General features: G+C 40.1%; 2 protein-coding genes and 1 long non-coding RNA gene across 6 annotated transcripts in view; 2 read left to right on the top strand and 1 right to left on the bottom strand.

The window, feature by feature from the left end:
• Positions 1-5,275, top strand: part of ERCC6 (ERCC excision repair 6, chromatin remodeling factor) — a 48,717-nt gene extending 43,442 nt beyond the window's left edge. For all 3 annotated transcript variants that reach the window (XM_084525795.1, XM_084525796.1, XM_084525797.1), the window contains exons 17-21: positions 131-276; positions 361-1,089; positions 1,697-1,898; positions 2,240-2,318; positions 2,684-5,275. In XM_084525795.1, coding sequence (XP_084381921.1) covers positions 131-276; positions 361-1,089; positions 1,697-1,898; positions 2,240-2,318; positions 2,684-3,118 — 1,591 coding nt within the window. In that variant the 3' untranslated portion in view covers positions 3,119-5,275. The remainder of the gene's footprint in view (positions 1-130; positions 277-360; positions 1,090-1,696; positions 1,899-2,239; positions 2,319-2,683) is intronic.
• Positions 5,276-7,462: 2,187 nt separating this feature from the next.
• On the bottom strand, positions 7,463-10,606 carry LOC311439797. Of its 2 annotated transcripts, none has more exons than XR_014695001.1 (3): positions 10,490-10,606; positions 10,004-10,169; positions 7,463-8,487 (listed from the first exon to the last, which is right to left on the bottom strand). It is a non-coding gene; the product is annotated as an uncharacterized lncRNA (long non-coding RNA). The 2 variants fall into 2 exon arrangements; XR_014695002.1 differs by having other exon boundaries at positions 7,463-8,481.
• A 112-nt stretch (positions 10,607-10,718) lies between these two features.
• Positions 10,719-17,120, top strand: LOC311439794 (bone morphogenetic protein 2-like). Its single transcript, XM_084525941.1, has 4 exons — positions 10,719-11,336; positions 12,107-12,223; positions 13,427-13,628; positions 15,284-17,120. The coding sequence occupies exons 1-4, from the start codon at positions 10,848-10,850 to the stop codon at positions 15,727-15,729; spliced, it is 1,254 nt and encodes a 417-aa protein (XP_084382067.1). The 5' UTR covers positions 10,719-10,847; the 3' UTR covers positions 15,730-17,120.
• The last annotated feature ends 1,387 nt before the right edge of the window (positions 17,121-18,507 follow it).

The following is an 18,507-nucleotide window of genomic DNA, read 5'->3' as shown; positions in this document are numbered from 1 at the left end:
CTTCCCACTGCTTAATCATTCTGCAGGGTAACATTAGTGCTTATACAGTTTTCTTTTTAAGTACTATATTCAGTACTTAAACATAGCTAGACATTGTTTCATGTACAGAGTACTTTTTTTCTTTTTTTAGACAAATCTTCAAACAGTTTTTAACAAACAGAGTGCTGAAAGACCCTAAGCAGAGGCGCTTTTTCAAATCCAATGATCTTTATGAGCTTTTTACTCTGAGCAGCCCAGATGTGTCTCAGGGGACAGAAACAAGTGCAATTTTTGCAGGTACACTCTTTTCTAATCTCTTAAATAGGAAAAAAAAAGTTTGAAGTATTTGATAAATTAATATCTATTTTATTCATCCCTCAGGTACTGGTTCAGATGTTCAAGTCCCAAAACACCAACTGAAACGGAAACATGAAAAGCCATCTGATGGTGACACTTCGAAAGGTGGTCTCCATCTTGGAAGAAGCAGCTCACCAAAGTACAGCAAGTCATCCAATTCCTACTCAACCAGCCACATGACAAATTCTTCTAAAGCAATAGAAACAAGTGAGGAAACCAAAGGAAATTTGGAAACCTTTAACCAAAATAGCTATGCAAAAGATAATGCACAGGCTGCTACTAATATAAATTCATTGAATAAAAACAAGGAGGAAAGCTTGGAAACAGATGACAAATGTATGTCCCAGTCATTGCCAGGTGATACAGGGTCTTCAGAGAATGCCAACTCTCTAAACATTGTGGTTACTGATGAAATACATGGAGCAGCTAATGTAAATGTCGAGGGAGATCTTACCCTTGCATGTAGTGCAGCTGGCTCTTGGGAAAAGCAGGTTGCTAAAACTGAAGATGGGCAATTGGACAATAATCATTATAAATGTACCTCAAAAACCAAGCATAAGGTGGATGTGCTGTCACATGAGAGCCACAAAGATAAGTCTAAGAAGAAACATCACAAAGATGCCAAGTTTGAAGGGGAGCGTATTCCTCATCTAGTGAAACAAAAGCGCTACAGAAAGGAGGACAGTGAAGAGAAGGAAGAAGATCCAAAGAAAAATGATGATTATGTCTTAGAGAAACTCTTCAAAAAATCAGGTAACTGTTCAACAGTGCCAGACTATTTAAACAGAGGTATACAAAGCTTATACAAGTGAGGAAGGGAGTCATTCTGTTACTGTGATTGTTAGAGTTACAATACAAAATGTACTGTATCTGTTCTGTTACTGTAGTGACATGTTAAAATGTTCATTGTTGAAATGCTTAGGTTATAAATGTACTAATTACCTTGGCACAAACAGCCAGCCTTCCATAAACTTTTGGATGTGAAAGTAATACAGTGGTTCTTCTGGAAATAAGCGTATAACCAACCTTCATTTAGACAAGAGTTTCACTTTTGTCTGTACTGTCCATAACAATAGAAATGATCAATTTACCCACATAATTGCTAAGTCTTTTGTGAATAATGACCTCATCAGCACACCAGAAGTGGTTTGCTGTCAAATTGATTGCTCAACTGATAGAAGGGGGGATCTCTTACTAGAAATGACTATACTGAAGTGCTGAATATAATCGATCTGAAAATGAAAAAAAAAAAAAAAGTGATTGTGGCTTTCACTTAAATGGTAAATATTTAATTTTACAAATTAATGTGTAAATTAACAGGTGTCCTCCTTCACCTTTTTTTGTGTGCTCTGTTTGCTAGGAGTGCACAGTGTTATGAAGCATGATGCCATTATAGAAGCTTCCAGTGCAGATTATGTGCTGGTAGAAGCAGAAGCAAACAGAGTGGCCCAGGATGCCCTGAGAGCTTTAAAAGTCTCTCGACAGCGATGTTTAGGAGCTGCTTCTGGTGTGCCAACCTGGACAGGCACAAGTGGTCTTTCAGGTGCACCAGCAGGAACAAAGTAAGTTCACTTCTTATGCTGCTTATCCAAAAATAGAAGAGTTCCTTAGAATGCTGTAGATTTAAAAAAATATATTTTTTTTTGCACCTTGTATTTGTAGTAACATGCATCAACGTGGAGTTTCATTTTTATGTTTAATAAAAACAGAATGACATATTACAAAGCTAGGATGTCCATTCTAAAGTACAAAGAAAACATTCCTCTTGCATGGTAAGAGGGGAGAGAGGTTGGCATAACACTCTTAAGAACCCTATAATGCAAACCCAATCGGTGTCTTTGGCAAAAGAATCTGAATCATTTTTAGAGAGATGTTTATGGAGTTAATTCTTTTGCATGTTTAGGAGTCGGTTTGGTCAAAAAAGAAACCTTATGCTGCTTTCTTCGCGTTCTACTTGTGTATCACCTGGGAGAAAGAATAAGGTAAGAGACTCAAGCTAGTATTCCTCTTCTGATAGCTGATATATGTGAAGTTCTGATTCATGAAACAAATCTGATTCATAATGTAGGTGTGTGCCACATACCTATTTGTCACATGATTATGTAGTTCTAGAATTTTTAGTCTCTCAAGAATGTGATTTTTCATTTTTTAATATAGCATCTTGATAAAGTCTAATCAAGTACAGCAAACTGCAGCATGCTCTGAGATGAGAACATACTCTTTGTTGTGTATTTTGGATGTGTAGCTTCTGCGTGCTCATGTGTTGTTTAAGTCTAAATTGCAGGCAGATTTTTGCTCAACAGATTCAGTGTATCTCAAAATCCATAGTCTGTATTTTTATTTGCAGGATGCGGATACAATAAAGAAAGAAAATGTAAAGAGTAGTAGTTCCAGTGCACACTTCGATGGCAAATCAGAAACAGGAGAATCATCATCCAGTGCATTAGAGTCTTCATCCTTATTAGCTAAGATGAGGGCAAGAAACCACCTTATTTTACCGCAGAGGACAGAGAGTGAGGGAGATGAGAATCTTCATCAAGCACCCACTCCAGCTGCAGTTTCAACAGAATACGATGAATTGCTGGTGGATGTGCGGAACTTCATAGCATTCCAGGCCCGTGTGGACGGTGAGGCTAGTACTCAGGAAATACTGCAGGAATTTGACTCCAAACTGCCTGCAGCACAGTCTTGCGTCTTTAGAGAACTTCTTCGCAATCTCTGCACCTTCCATAGAAGCCCTAACGGTGAGGGTGTCTGGAGACTGAAGCCAGAATTCCGCTGACCTCTGTCAAGAGAAAGGCACCTGTCTGCGCTTGGCCAACACTCTGCTTTCAGAGACTTGGTGTTTGTCTCTTGAGATGAGGAATTCTTTCATGTTTGTGATTTAATAGTTGACTTGAACAGACAGCAAACCAGCATTCGTTGCAGGCTTAAAGCTGGCTTCATTTCTGATTTAAGCTGTTTATATGAAAGTGCCACCTACCTCATAGGTGAAATGATACAAAATATCAGCACCTTTTCTTTAAAAGAAATCTTAATATAAATAGGATGAAGAACACCTACTGATATTTTACTGCAATAAAAACCATGGATGTTGCCATGGGCTATAAGACTTTTATTTGATTTCTGTGAAATTCCAAGAACTACTTTCTCAATTTTCTATATATTACTTGAGTAGTCATTGGGCACATACTGTACCATCCAAATTAAATAAATAAATAGTGGTCAGCATGAGAGATTCACTTGTACTGACAAAGTTATCTAAATCACTAAGAAGCTTTCATTCCTAGTGAAAATTTGCTTTTAATGTTGCTGCTTTCATTGTTGCCAGCATCTAACTAATGTGTGTAACTTATATCACTAATTAACTTGGAAAATATTTTTTTTTTTGCCACAGAGGTTTAATCACAAAAATGGAAAGTCTAGAAAGATATTGAGATCACTGAAAGTTGCTAATTATGGAAAACTGATTAGATTATGGAAAACTCATTTATCCCATAGTCATTGATTTGGTCACAGTCCTGTACACAGTTAGCAGTTGCTCAGTACAATAATTCTTACCAGTGGGGTAACAGTAACTATTGTGTTTGTCAGGGGTTGTGGACTAATAATTGAGATGCCATGAAATGTTTGCAGGTCTCATTGTAATTGACATTGAAAATTTTCAAATTCTCTGTTAGCACTTAGTCTTTATCAAAGTACAAGATTGTGAAATGTTATTTGGTCAGAGAGGGAATGATTTCACTATATTTTGCTGCACATAATCACTTGTGGTTAGACAGAGTCATAATAGTAGTGTACACAGAAGTCACAGGTCATACCTTTCTGTAGATAGGGAAAAATCTTGGTCTTCCTGCCAGTCAGACAAGCTCTAAGTCAGTGCCTGTTTTTTTCCAAGGAAGAAAAAAGTGGATTACTTGTGGCAAACCCAAGTACTATGCTGGGTCTGTCTTCAGAGTGCTGGTGTGCTAGGTGAAAAAATCTTGAGGGGAAAAAAAAAATTATGAGAGCAAAATGGTCTTATTTTTGCAGCAACATTAAACTACTGTATGATTTAAACTAGCAACAGTTAAATGTGCCTAATGTCCTTCCTGTCCCTAAACTATTGAGAAAAGGCAAACCTGAGTAACCTTTATTTTATTTTGTGCAGTATGAAATTATCTTGTTTATTTCAAGTACAAATATTGAAAAGTGAACGGTGAAGCAGGAGTACAAATTGGGTTCTTTTGTACTAAAGAAAGGCGGTCTTTAAGATACTTCAATGGCTTTTCTTCTTTTTACTCTGTGTTAAAGGTTCTGTGAATATTTGTAAAAAAAAAAAAAAAAAAAAAAAAAAAAGTGGCCCCTCACTGTTTCACTGTTGGTTATCTTTTCATAGATTGGGATTGGAGAGGACAGATGGTAGAAGAGTCTGCTTTTTTTCCTCATGGTATTTGAAAGTAGGACTTGCACCTTTTCCTGACATCTTTTTCTGTTTCCATTTATATTTATTTATATTATTTCTTTCAGGGAAAGATGAAACCAAGAATCTAGGTTGCAATCACAAAACAGAAAATGCTTAGAAAATTGTGTATCTTTGAGATCCATGACTTAAAATGGATTAGTAAAAGAGTAAAACCAACCCATTCTTGCTGTTCTCTCCAAAGCTACAGTTGGGGGATTCCAGTTGGATTTGTGTAACATTCCTCCACACACACACGCATCCTTATCCATGTCCCAGGAACAATCCAGGAATTCTGCTGACAAAGCTGCTGTTGTCACCTTAGTTGTCAGTTCTGGTGTCCTGTTTTATTTACTACTTTCAGTCTTAAAGACAGTTTCTGTACTAAGGAGAGTTTGGAACTTGTTACTGATGATCTGTTGATGTAAATGGACTTGCATGTGCTTTTATAAATCCTTTGGCTTTTATGGACTTATTAAAAAAAAGCAAAAGCAAAAATCTGTTCCAGAAGTCTTCGTGTGTTGTGGGGAGGATGGAGTGGGGGAGACATCTTTTCCTGCAGTGTGGCTCTGTGACTAAATGATTCTAATTATCTTTAAGTACAATTCCATTTTTCATACAACTTCAAATTATGCATCCTAGCAACTAGATTTTTCCAGTACTAGTGGATATTTAAAAGACTGAATTAATATTGGTATAATACTCAATATGTGTATTTTTAAGTTATTCATTAAAAAAAAAAAAAAGTGTAAGATTAAAGGTCTACAGACTGATTTTTAGGTGAAAGTTGTTCTGCAATAGCTGAGACACATTTACAGTAGAAGAGTTATTTTGAATAATCCTCCTTTTATTCCAGAATAGATGTTTTATCTCTTTTGTTATTTCTTTAATTTACCTGCGTAACATGAATTCCCTTCATACCTTTAAAGAAGATCTGAAGCAGGTCCTGACTAATGATGATGTAGTCAATGCATTTACCATCAAATAGTTTATAAATATGGAATATTTTCAAAAGCTTGTATTTCAACCTTTTCAGTTTCCACTTATTCAATGCTGCACTCAGTAGTTTTTACTTTATTTGTGTTACAATTTTTCTTACCTCAACAAAAACGAGACAAAGATCAAAATACAGACATTAATTTACGAATGAAGTTGAAATCATTAAATCTTTTTAAGGAAAGCCATTTCAGCATGCAACAGCATAATCTTCAGAAACAAACGAACAAAAAAAGCTACACTACGAGGAACTACTGAAAATTTATTTCCTGTTAAGACACTAAAAGCCACTATGCACCATGGTACTCCAAAATTGTCATGCATTTGCATGCATGACATGTCATGCCAATGTAGATAATGTGACTTACTACCCACACAGCTCAGCAGGGGAAAAATAAATAAAAAGCTAGAAAGCTAAATAGCAAAAACTTGGATTGTTCCATAAGCAGTTGTGGGGACTGTGTACACAATTTCCTGGATAAAATATTCCACATCGGTATCTCAACAACAAAAGTTAAACCTTTAATTATTCTCCTTCGTATTTTAAGCCAAAAGTATTTGTAAGGTAGGTGAGCTCTAGTGTTTTTTTATGATGTTTTGCTTACCTTTCTTTCAAGCATTTATTCTCATTTTTTCATCCTTTTGCTGAACAGTTGAGTGGGTTGACCGTTCTTTCTTGGTGTAAGAATTCTTGGTGTAAGAATTAAATTCTGACCTGGTGATTCTACTGAAGATTATAGGTGGTTGACTTATGTACAAAAATGCCCCACAGAAATGTTAGCAATTTTTGCCAACAGAAATTAGTTAGCAAAATTGCCAACAGAAATGTTAGCGAGATGCCAAATGCATAGGAGGATAAAAATGGTAATTAAAAATGAAGGAGAGTATTTTTAAATACTTAACTTAGTGCTCTCTCAGCCTCTTCTTGGAAGGCTACACCATGTAGAGGACTGAGTCTACTACAGCTAATAGATGTTATCCTCGCAAGTAAAGTGGTTACATGATTGAAATGATCATTGTTAATTTTTCTCTAATTTCTGTGTGCTCATGGATACTGCTGCATGGAAAGGACAATTATAGGTGAGTTGTGTTCCTGGAAAGAGAGCCTGTTGCACAAGTTTTTTTGTTTGTTTGTTTTCAGGAAGAATAATCACAGAGACTCCATTTTTGGCTGAACTCCAGATACAGTTTGCAGTGTTTGATGTTTTTCAAAAAAAAAAAAAAAAAAAAAAAAAAAGATAGGTGATGGCATTGATTTTGGTAGCCATTTGAAGGCACTTTCATGTCTTGGTTTCCTATTCTTGGTAATTGCAGCATAGTTAAAGCTAAGTAGGAAGTACTCTTGGTCATACTGATGTTAGTCTGCAGTTGAAGCAGGGTGTGTGTGTGTGTGTGTTATTTACCTGTTAACTCTGATGGTGAATGAATACTGCCAGGATCAATAATTCCCCATTATTAGTATGTAAGGTAAAAAAATAAAACTTTAGGAGGGAGAATGTTTGGCATTTGCTAAGATTGCGCAGACATAAGATCTGTTCAGTAAACCATTATACTGTTGTAAAACTGAAAACAAGAAAGGAATCCTAGTAACAGCATTGGTGGAGAGGTAGGGAATTTTCCAATGTATTTTAAAATACTACACACTGAGATCCTTTTATATGAGATCTTTTTATTGGTATCTTTAAAAAAAATAAATCACACTTTCTCAGTGGAGAAAAAAAAATGTCCAGGCAGGCATCATACAAGTAGAAAAAGCAGTGTGAAAGTTATTGTTACACGTTGTGTCCTTCAGGGAAAGCTGTCACAGGAAACAGCATTTGTGCAATTAATTTCACAAGTCTTTCAGAAAACAGCAACTTACATTTTTTCAAAATGGTAACACTTTGCTCCAACAACTATCTAGCATGATGCAGTTTCTCATGCTGATTGAAGCTGTGCTTTCTCAGATGATACGTAATGATGGTGAAAAGATGAGGTGTTAAGAGACCCTGTAGAAACTTTATCCAAACTTGGCTTACTCCCGCCAAGAAATTACTTCAACCATCAGGAAAATCTAGGAAGGAATAAAGTTTGGTAGCATAGTCACTAAGATGGTTTAAAATGTGGCGTAATCTGGTTTTGTAGGAGCAGGAGATCTGGATTCTACCGCTATAAACTGCCAAGTGACTTTGGATGAGATATTTTACTGCCTGCTGCATTGGCTTCATCTGATTGATGCAGTCTTTAGGGGAAGGCAAGACATTTTTCACGTGCTTTGGAAATGCTTCAGGAAATGGTCACAGAGTACAAAGAAGTCCTAGCTGGAATAACAAAGGTAATATGGCATCTTATTGTCTGGATCATGAATTCAGCAACTGCAGTTTACACAAAACTATCATACAAAATGCTGACAGTACAGTTTTTGGAGGGCTTGAGTAGGACACATGCCTTGGAGTCAGGATGTGCTGGCAAGTCTGCACTTGGGAGCTTTTCTCCCCCTTGGGAGAGGTATTTATATATTAGATACATGGCAAAACCTCTCTGCTACTTAGGTCCATTTATAATTTCCCCGTTCCAACATTCAAGCTAAATGCTGAATGCACACTTACTGACTCAGTGGCTCTCTCCATCTATCCATTCCTCAAGGGACTGCTATTCTAGGCTCTGAGATGACGTCAGCGCTCCTACTTCACACGGTATCGCTGATGTGGTACAGTTCCGTTCCTTAGCTGACACTGAGAAGATGAAGTTTTCCTTAGTAATCCTAAACTTTGGTTGGTGGCCCTGGTTTTGCTCCTCCGCTAAGATCAGAAGTAAAGGGGAGTCTAAACCCATTCACACAAAGGTCATTCCCCTTTTCTTTTCAAAATGGGTCTAAAGCAGCTGCTATGAAGCAAGTAAAACACCTTGGCGTTCCTGCTCCCTGCCTGCAAAAGCCACAAGGAGGACTGCAGTGCATTACGCTATGCTCAGGGAATGGAAAATTACCCTTTTTATCCAGAAAGAAGAGATTATTGTGAGTCACTAAACCAGGAACTAAAGAACCTGGACAGAGAAGTGTCAGGCAGCTGTGCGGAGAAAAATACAACTTTCAAGCTGTTCTATCCACTAGTTATGAAAATTAAATACTGGTAGCTTGAGTGGGAGGAGGGAGTATATTCAGAGCTGAGTTCTTCATTTCTGGATGGCAGGGTTGGACTTGCATTTAAATCCAAACTTGCTAAGGCTCTGAAATATGCAATGAAGACTTCTGAGAAAACTTTGCTCTGCCCACTAACAATACACAGGATAACCATGCTGTTTCAGTACTGACGTCCCATATTAATTGTAATGTCATCAAAGATGAAACAACAGGCCACATAATAAATCCCACTGCTCTTACCCATAAACTGTGCCTGAAAGTCAGACAATTTTGAACTCTGCAGACCCTCCAAGCTGTTTATCCAGTCACTTGAGAGAGGGAGAAGGCAAAACAATGCCAATGCTGAAATCTTTAGAGAATCCACCTATAATTTTGTCATCAACTATCTATCATAGTTCCCTACAGATTCCCCACTTTTCCCAGGCTCCCAGAGCCACACTGCTCACAACATGTAAGCTGAGAGAACGTACTATTTTTATGATACAGTATAGGGAGGTTGAAGCTTTGCACTAATTGCAAACTAGTATGTAGTATCATCAGTGGAGCTATGACCAACTCCTCTATAAGGCTTACATAAGTGGTGAGTCACACAGTCTTACGAAAGAATAGGGAGCGAGGCTTTCATTATGTTGTTTGCCTAATCAGAAATGTGAAAATAAAAGAACACAGCACTCAGTGGGTTATCTTTGGCTAACAGTAGGCTGGAATTTCTGCAGTTGCACTACTATGATTGAGGCATTTCATTGTTTGTGGTCCCAGCTTATATTAAACAGAGAGAATTTTTTCATAAATCTTTGCCTCTAGGGCAGAGTTAAGGTTGTTTGGGAACCCTAGCTATGCGTTTCCAGGCATTAATGTCTAGAAGCAGCACCACGGGAGTAGAAATGGAGGTACATGCCTAGGGAGGATACTAGGAGTAAATGAAGAGGCCCAAGGGCAGGGTAGGGTTTGTGAGGATGAGCATGTAAAGAAGCAGTGGAGTGGAAGCTCAACTATTAGGATGACTGAAAAACGGTCTAGTGATGATTTCTAGTCTTTTTTCCGTGCTCTCAGGCAAGTAGCTGCAATTTCAACCACCCCTGCTGTTACCCATGAGCCGAGATACCTACAGACCACAGAAGACAACTGCAGAGTTCTGAGGATGGAAGTTGGCCATAGCTTTTCGTGCAGCAACAGCACTCTTTAAACTGGTCTGATTAACCCACTGCAGCTTCTCATTTTCTGCTGTCAGCCCTCTGCACTTCATGTGGTGAACTGGACCAGCAAGCTGGTCTCCTGGTAGAAAATAAATAAATAAATAAATAAATAAATAAATAAATAAATAAAGCATAGCAACAATAACTATCCTTTTTTTTTTTCCAAACATTTGGATGCAGCAATAGCTGGAGACTGGAAGGAGTGACAGCAGGAAGGAGGCCGGAGCTTAAGAGCCACACCACGAAGTGGTTCAGGAGCTTCAGAGCACCAAAAGGCGAGCGTAGCAGAGCTGTTTGAACAGTCCAGGCTGTAACTCTTTTATTATTATTATTATTTTAACTGGGTAATTCGGGAGTGGGTGGGGAGCCCAATTAGCGCAGCTATGGCCTCTTTGACACCTCCTTCCCCCGTGGGCCCAGATGCTTGCTCAGTGCCAGCACTCCCGTCCCAGGTAGCCTAAGCAGGGGAGGCCGGGCCTCTCCACCTGCCCCATGCCCTTCTTCTCCTTTCTGCCTGGAAGGGGAGCAATGGCCCTGGCGGCTCAACCAGGACCGGCAGCGCAGGGCGAGCCCTCAGCGAGGTAAAATCGCCCCGGGGCGGGCGCTGGGCGGGCTCGGGCTGCCCGTGCCGAGGGCGGGGGGGGAAGCAGCGCTGCGGGCGGGCGGCCTTCCGCCGCTACCGCCCCCGGGGCCGTGCCCCGCGGAGCCGTTCGGGGCCTCGACGGCCCGGGCGAGGCGTGGGGCCCGTCCGCCGGCCATGGCGGGCCCTCGGCCGTGGCTGGGCTTGGCCTGGCTGCTGGGCTTGGCGACGGCGAGCGCCCTGCCCCTGGGCGCCGGCCCGCGGGACGAGGTGCTGGCGGCGGCGCTGCAGCGGCTGCGGGAGGTCTTCGACATCGAGGAGCTGCCCCCCGACGTGCTGCCCCGCAAGAAGCCGCCGCAGTTCATGGTGGATCTCTTCAACAAGGTGGCCGACGCCAACGGCATCACCCGCGCCCCCGGCCTGCTGGAGGGCGACGTGGTGCGGAGTTTCGAGGACCGAGGGGGGCCGGGGGCGCCGGGGGGCGGCGGGGCCGTGGCCCGAGGGGCGCCCTGGGAAGGGTCTAGCGAGGTGCGGCTGCACCAGCAGCGCTTCTACTTCGACATCAGCGCCATCGAGAGGGGCGAGCAGATGCTGAAGGCCGAGTTCCGAGTGTTCAAGCTGAAGAGGAAGCGGGTGGCCAGGTCCGAGGGGCAGCACTTCTGCAAAGTAAGTGTGGAGGCGACCGGCCGGTTACATGTTCACATGGGTTTTTGTCGTTAATGGTACTGGAAGAAAACGAGAAAGGGACGGCGAGCGAAACCACTTACTGCATAAACCTAATTTATTTTTATTAGATTATTGTCTTCAGTCCACATTGATGCTTTCTCTTTGCCTCAAGCATGTGAAGAAGTAGCTACAGGGGTTTGGCTTGGCGCTGTTCTTGGCCTTTTGTCCCTGTGGCAGTCAGCTATCCCTAAAGATGCCGTTGTCAGACCTATCTCAAACCACACCATGCTTTTCTGGGATTAGGTATTTTGAAATTCACATGGAAATTTGACTGCTTGCCTTTTATAATACTGCTACTACTCAGAGCAGTATAGGATTCATGGGAAGATAGGGTTTTATAGAGGACTCTGACAGTGAGTGTATCTGTACCTTTGGCAAAGGGCAAATTCAGACGTTCTGCAAACCTGAGGGCCAAGGTGCAGAGTAAGGGAAGATTTTACAGTATCAGATGTTCAAAAGAGAAATGGGATAATCAGGTTCTTCTTCTGTAGTGTCAAACATTCCAGTAATTGCTTTAAACAGTCCAGCGTCCTGCCTCTGTACACACCTCAAAGTATGTGCATCCACTGATACTTGTTTTTCTGTTGAATTGTCTAACGAGAACTTTTTGGTATGATGTGACAAAAAACATGTAATCTTGATCCTTCTTGATTTGCTGTAAAAACAACTACTGTCACCTCTTATTGTGATATTTTATTGTTCTTTTCAAGGTGGAATTGTATGAACTCTTGGAGGGTGGAAGTCAGCCACAAAAAAAACATCTCATTGCATCAAGATTATTGTCTCTGTACACAGAAGGCTGGGAAGTATTCAACGTCACGCAGACAGTAAGCAGAGATTTCTGTCATCCATTTTTAGTTCTAAATCATCTGCTACAGCAGCAGTCAGCTCATAACTCCAGCATTGCCTTCAGTGCTGGGTTCTGTGCTCAATTCAAACTGAAGGACAGCAGCAGGGGGGATGCTTTCTTTCTGTCTACACTCAAAAGCACATGTGGTGCTGCCTGGATTAAAGAAGTGTTCATTTGCTGCTAGCACCACAGACATGATGAGAATTGAGTAACCCAAACCTGGTCAATAGGAGGGACATCAGGCCAAACACGTGTCAGTGTGATTAAAGCATCTTAGTCCTTAGGCTGTCAGAGATGGCATTGATTGTGGGGTAAGAGTAGGTTTTAATTTCTTTTCTTTTCTTTTCTTTTTTTTTTTAATCCTTGTCAAATTATTGTAGAGCAGAAGTGCAGTGTACTTTAACATTGTATTTCTGGAATTTATCATGCTTTTATGTTTTTGTTTTAACTTTTTCTGAAGAATTCAGTAATTGCTAGTTTGAAGATTTATATATATCCTTAAGCTATATCAATATTTAAATGCTTTTCCATAGCAAAAAACACAAACAAGGTTTAAAACAGTTTCTCAGGTTTAATTCTGTACTCTGACCATGGTTTTAGTTGCCTAAGCTTTATAATCAGACTGAACAGCATGCTAGGATGATTCATTTGAGTTGCATCTTCGTAATAGCTTTTCTTGAGAATGGCCTGGCCTTATCTATTAGGCTGTAACTGTAACATTTAGATGAATTAGATGAAGTTAATTTGCTTGATTTCTTCAAATGCCATGTTTGTGTTAAGATTTAAATGAGTTTTAATTGTATGAAAAGTCTGGAGAGTTCATATTATTCTGTTATTAAGATTACTAGGGAAAATAAGGTTCTGGCTAAAGTCAGAGGATTTATTTCAATGTTAATTTTAACTCCTAGACTCATCTATTCAGTAGTAAATTTCCCTAAAATTAATTATTTTCATATAAATGCAGCTATGGAGAATGTATATGGTATTTTTAAATGCTGAATTATTGGTTTAAATATTTAACTCGATTCAGCCTTTACTATACAGTTACCTCACTTACATGATAATATATGTTCTTACACTCCCATAGCCTGTTCCCTTTTCTTAATACAAATGATCCTTAATCATAATGCAGTAGTAAGATTATTGAAACAATATTTTCTCATTTTGTTTTCATTACCAGGTTTCCAAGTGGGTCGGAAACAGAAACTCCAACCATGGCTTTTTGATAACTGCAACGCATACATTCAGCAATAAAATTGAGCACAACCTGGTTACATTTGCAAAGAGCCAGGGCAATTTGCAGGAGAGCAGAAATGCTCTCCTTGTCCTCTTCACCAACAGTAATAAACGAAGGTCCTCCAGCTTTGTACCCTCTTCCACAAGTAAGTTCACTCTGTTTCAGTATATGAGCTGTTATCGACTGTTACCTTCTGTTGCCTCATGTATACCACATCTCAGTATTTATGCTCAGGGTTGAGCCTGGTGGAAGTTTATCTTTACCACTGATCAGAGTTTGCTTTGATAGTTCTTGCTTGTAGTTCACCTGACATAACTTTTAAGTCAACTCTACTCAAAGAAGTTGTGTTTTCAGGAAATACTCAAAGCCTAGAGGGAGCTTGGTTTATTTTGTTTGTAGAGAAGTGGGAGTTCTTGCTCTTTTATAATCATTATTTATTTTACCTTTGTGGTGAAGTTTGCATGAAAATTGTAGTTTTTAGCTTAGGCTGAAAAAACTCATTGACCTGGAAAACTGTGAAAATGCTGGTAAAGCAACTGTTAGACAGTTATTAAGTGCAGTTTTCAAGGATAGAAGAGGTTGTTAGGTAAGCAATTTAAACCTTTCTGTCCTTGGCTTGGTTTTTAAGCACCTATTTAACTTCATTGACTAATTAGCATTGTGACTAAGGGCTTTTTTTCATCAAAGACAACACCCTCATCCCTTCAATTACAAAACACTAGTCTTACCTCTCCTGCTGGTCTTCTAGTAAAACCATCTAAGGCTGTGTTTTATAGTCTGAGATAAATGCGAGGAGCAAAAGCTGGAAGGAGGAGGAAAAAAACTATTCTGTTTTGGGTTTGGAGGGTCTGTTTGGTAAATCATCACATTTGCTCATCAAAAAGAAAGTAGGTAGGACTTGTGTCAACATTAAGAACTAGATGGTGAAACAGATACCAAAAAGAAATAGGCTGGCCTGTTCTTTTTTGTTTTCAACAGGAAATTATTGTAGTGCAATTCTAAATCCCAATGTAATCAATATCACCCTCTGTTGTATGTGATACTATGCCAGAATCGAAAAACCGATTACTATTTTTCAGTGAGAAAACTCTGTAAACCTACCTGTTGTTTGTGATCAGTGCATCTACAAAGATTTGTTCTAGCAGCCTATATGTCAGTGGTTTTCAGCCTGTGTTTATGGGTCTTGAGGTCACCATGAATATTTATCAGGGGTTCTCAGAAGATACCTTAAGAAAGCAAACCAATTGTCATGGAGCTACATTCTCTAGCAGAGTTCTGTAAGCCTAGTTTTATTTTTTCAGATCTGAAAATGGAAGAAAAAAGATTTTCAAAAATACTGCCTTACAGAAAAGCAGTGTTTTGCAAGTGTGTGGGTAGTTACTGGGAGAACACCAGAGAGAGAAAACACCTGTGATCTCCACCCTTTGTTATCACTTCTAACCACGTGTGATGTAGGAGTAGCCATACAAAGGCCATTAATGCCATTCTGACCACAGATAGCCCTGAAAGGGGCCTGTGGAGTTTAGAGAATATAAACTTCAGTAAGCTTTTATGTTTCTGTTGAATTGAGGCCTTTTAGGCCACAAAAGGAACAAAGATTCGGCAGTTTCTGAAATGTGTCTGAAGTGGCAATTGAATACACACATCTTCCAGTACTTTCACAATTGGTATCATTTTAAAATCTGCTCTGAAGACCTTGATGTAAATTTCTGAAATAGATTTTCTTGCAGAATGCTGTGCTTAAACAATAAATGAACTTACTGTGAAAAAGATTAACACACAACTTCCTTTCTGAACCAGAGCTGAACCCTGCCAAAGATGACGCTTTGTTAGGTGTGCCTCATGAATCTCAGATCATTGGAAACAGCAATGCAAGCAGGAGCAGGGGACCTCGGGCTGCAGCAGTGTCTTCCACCAAAAGCCACGTAACAGCATGTCATCGAAGGGAACTCTACGTTGACTTCCATGCTATTGGCTGGTCAGGATGGATTATTTACCCAAGTGGATACAATGCATTTTACTGCAGAGGATCTTGTCTTTTCCCTTTGGGGGAAAGTCAAAATGCAACAAACCATGCCACTGTGCAGTCCATAGTCCATACACTTAAACTGTCTCAAGATGTCAGCACACCTTGCTGTGTTCCGGATGAACTGAAATCCCTCAATCTCCTCTACTTTGATGACAAAGAGAATGTGGTCCTTAAAAATTACAAAGACATGGTGGCGACAAGGTGTGGTTGTCATTAACAGAACTTTTTTTGTTACATATTTGGCATGCACTTGGATTCAGTGTCCCATTTGCCACTGAAGATACCAAGGTAAATGGTGTTTCAGATTATGGGTCGTGAGAGCCGGAAGCTCACAAGTGCTTCAAACCCTCCTTCTCTCTCCGTGGCAGTGCAGAAAGGAGTTTAATACTGGCTTTCCAAGAGCTATCAGCTTCCAGTGAGTATGCTGACCTGCAGGGAAAGCTCTGTGCCTGTAAACCAGAGGGAACTATTAGAAACAAAAAATTGCTATGTGAAAGAGTCCAAACACATTAAGAGAGTATTCAAGTTAAGATCCTGTTCTATATGTTGAGGCCCTGAATATCCTAAGAAGTAGTAGGTATGTTAGCCTGCCTCAATCCACTGTGGAGGTGCAAGTCTCTTAGTAACAGAACCGTATTTAGCTTTGGCTGTTCATGATCCAGTGGAGATGTATGTTCCTGCACAGAACTTTGAGGATAAGTGTTTGCCCAGAGCTAACCTCAGAGGCCTTTTCTGAGTAATGTATAAACTACAGATGGTAATGCACTTCTTCCCCCTTTTCCATCTGCAGTTCTGCCAACTGCAGGGACCTCCTTGTAAATCCTTCTGGGACTTGCTAGTGCTAGGTAATCCAAGGGAAACAGGTCAGTATATATCTGGGCATCAGCAAACTTGGCTTCTGACTCAGTGCTGCAGCTCTGTATGATGGAGGGTCAGCCAGTCCCATTCTGAGTCAAAATTCTTCCACCATGGTTTGCTGTGGCTGTTAGGCTCTCTGGCAGCAGAGGCTGCCCTTGAGTGTGCGTTGTACAGTGAGTGGCTGTACAATGGGGTCCTAAGCTTGGGCTGGAACTGCCCTAGTTCAGTTGGATGGAAAAAAAAAAAAAAGACCAAACTTTGGAGGTCTGAGAACATGCTGGGTGCTGCCCTGGTCCTGTGCCAAAGGCAAGTTTGATGGAACATACTCAGCTGATTCCCTTCCATTCTTCCTTAGAGCATAGGACACAGGCTTAGAAGGGGTTCCCTGGGGTCTTCAAGTCTTGCTACTACTTAATGCAGGCAAACAAGCAGCCTGTTGCAGTTCTTCAGTCAACTCATTGAGTTGTAACTTATGCCTGTTCAAGCTTCTTGTCTCTATTAATCCTTGACGGAGGCCGACATCTCACAGAACTTGGATAGAAACTTCATGGAGAATATTTTTACTCCAATGTGGTACATGTTAAAAAAATAATAACATAAAAAATATTTATGTAAGTGTTTTTTCTTTCTGTAAATACTGATGTCTGTAATTAAGAAAATTATTTTATTAAAAAAAATACTTGGTGTATATTAACTTAATCTGTAATACAAAACATTAATTTTCAAATAAAATTATGCAGTGTAACATTGCATTTGTGTGTGTGTGTCTATGCTGTATTTGAACCACCTTCCCAAAGTTATGAATCAAATACTTTGCCAGAAGAGAGGATGTTCTCAGCGGCCTCAATGGACACTGAATGAAGACTTCGGTCTCCATGTCAGGAGCAGAACAAATAAGCAGAATGGAAGCATTTTGCTTCAGGCAGGATCCAGTAGTTATTTCTGAAGAGAAATTTGTGTTGGAGCTTCTTGTAATTTTCACTTTAGTTAGGTGCAGAGATTAAAGCTCTTCAGGGTTCTTCACATGTGGTGTGCCTTAAGCAGGTCTTGACCTTCATACCTTCAGATGCTTTCAATTTTCTTGGTCTGTAAGACCTTATTTGTGGGTATGTTGTGATACCTTGTGATGCCTTTATTAACATTTCAGTAAGTTAGAAAGCTAAGATGAAATAAATTCACAGATTATAATATATGTATGTGAAGGCTGTACCCAGTATGTGTAGACTAGGCATGTACTTACCAGAACTATAGCCTGGAATGAGTGGGATAGGGAGCCCTGAGCGAGACAAGAATTTAGAAAGGATGGCATGCATGAGTCAGTGTGGAGAGAAGGGTTTTCTCCTGCCTAGTTACTGCTGTTAATAAAAGATCGCAGAGGCTGTTGTAAGTGACCAGCAGAGCTTAGATACTGATGTCAGAACAGCTCTGAGAGTAACCTAGAGCAGAACTGCTCTGAGAACAGCAGTTAAGGCGAATGTGCTCAGTCCAGAATAGAACAGGCAGTGAAGCATTCAGGAAGCTCATTTCTGTTGGGGATAAAAGGCTTGATTCCCGCAAGGCAAGGGAAATAAGCTGTGATGATGGGATTTCTGTGTTTCCCTCCAGCAGACTATGGGATGAACTGTGCTGTGCCTGTGTGAGCTGTATGGTGTAGGTACAGGGAGTCCACTGGATCTGAAGGTTTCAAATGGGCTGTGTGTGCCTAGCATGACCGAACAAACGTGTTTATGCTTTCTGCAGAGCAACCTCTCATTGCCATTCCCACGCTGACCATATTGTATGTTCAGAATTCCTAGAGAAATGGCCAGAATCTTCCTAGTTAAGATTTGTTTATTGGTTCATTTGTTTTTAAATTATAGTCAGCCTAGTAAAGTGGAATAAAAGTCTGATATCAGGCTGGTGGTACCTGCTGCATTAGCCACTTCTAGCCATTGGATTCAGTGTCACTGGCAAAGGCACCTTGGAAAGAGAAAAGGGTAATAAGCTCTATTTACTGGTTTGTTTTTTTAGGTTGATCTTTTGCATTACTTCCCTTTAACCACAAAAGTATCTGTGGCATTTTAAGTTTTTAAGAACTACACCTTGGGAGTGGGAAAATACACCTGTAGTGAGAGTCTAGACAGAGGCGTTTCTGAAT

The sequence above is a fragment of the Aythya ferina genome, assembly GCF_964211825.1.
Source record: "Aythya ferina genome assembly, chromosome: 7".
Taxonomy (NCBI): Eukaryota; Metazoa; Chordata; class Aves; order Anseriformes; family Anatidae; genus Aythya; species Aythya ferina.
This window is presented reverse-complemented; position numbering and strand designations above follow the sequence as displayed.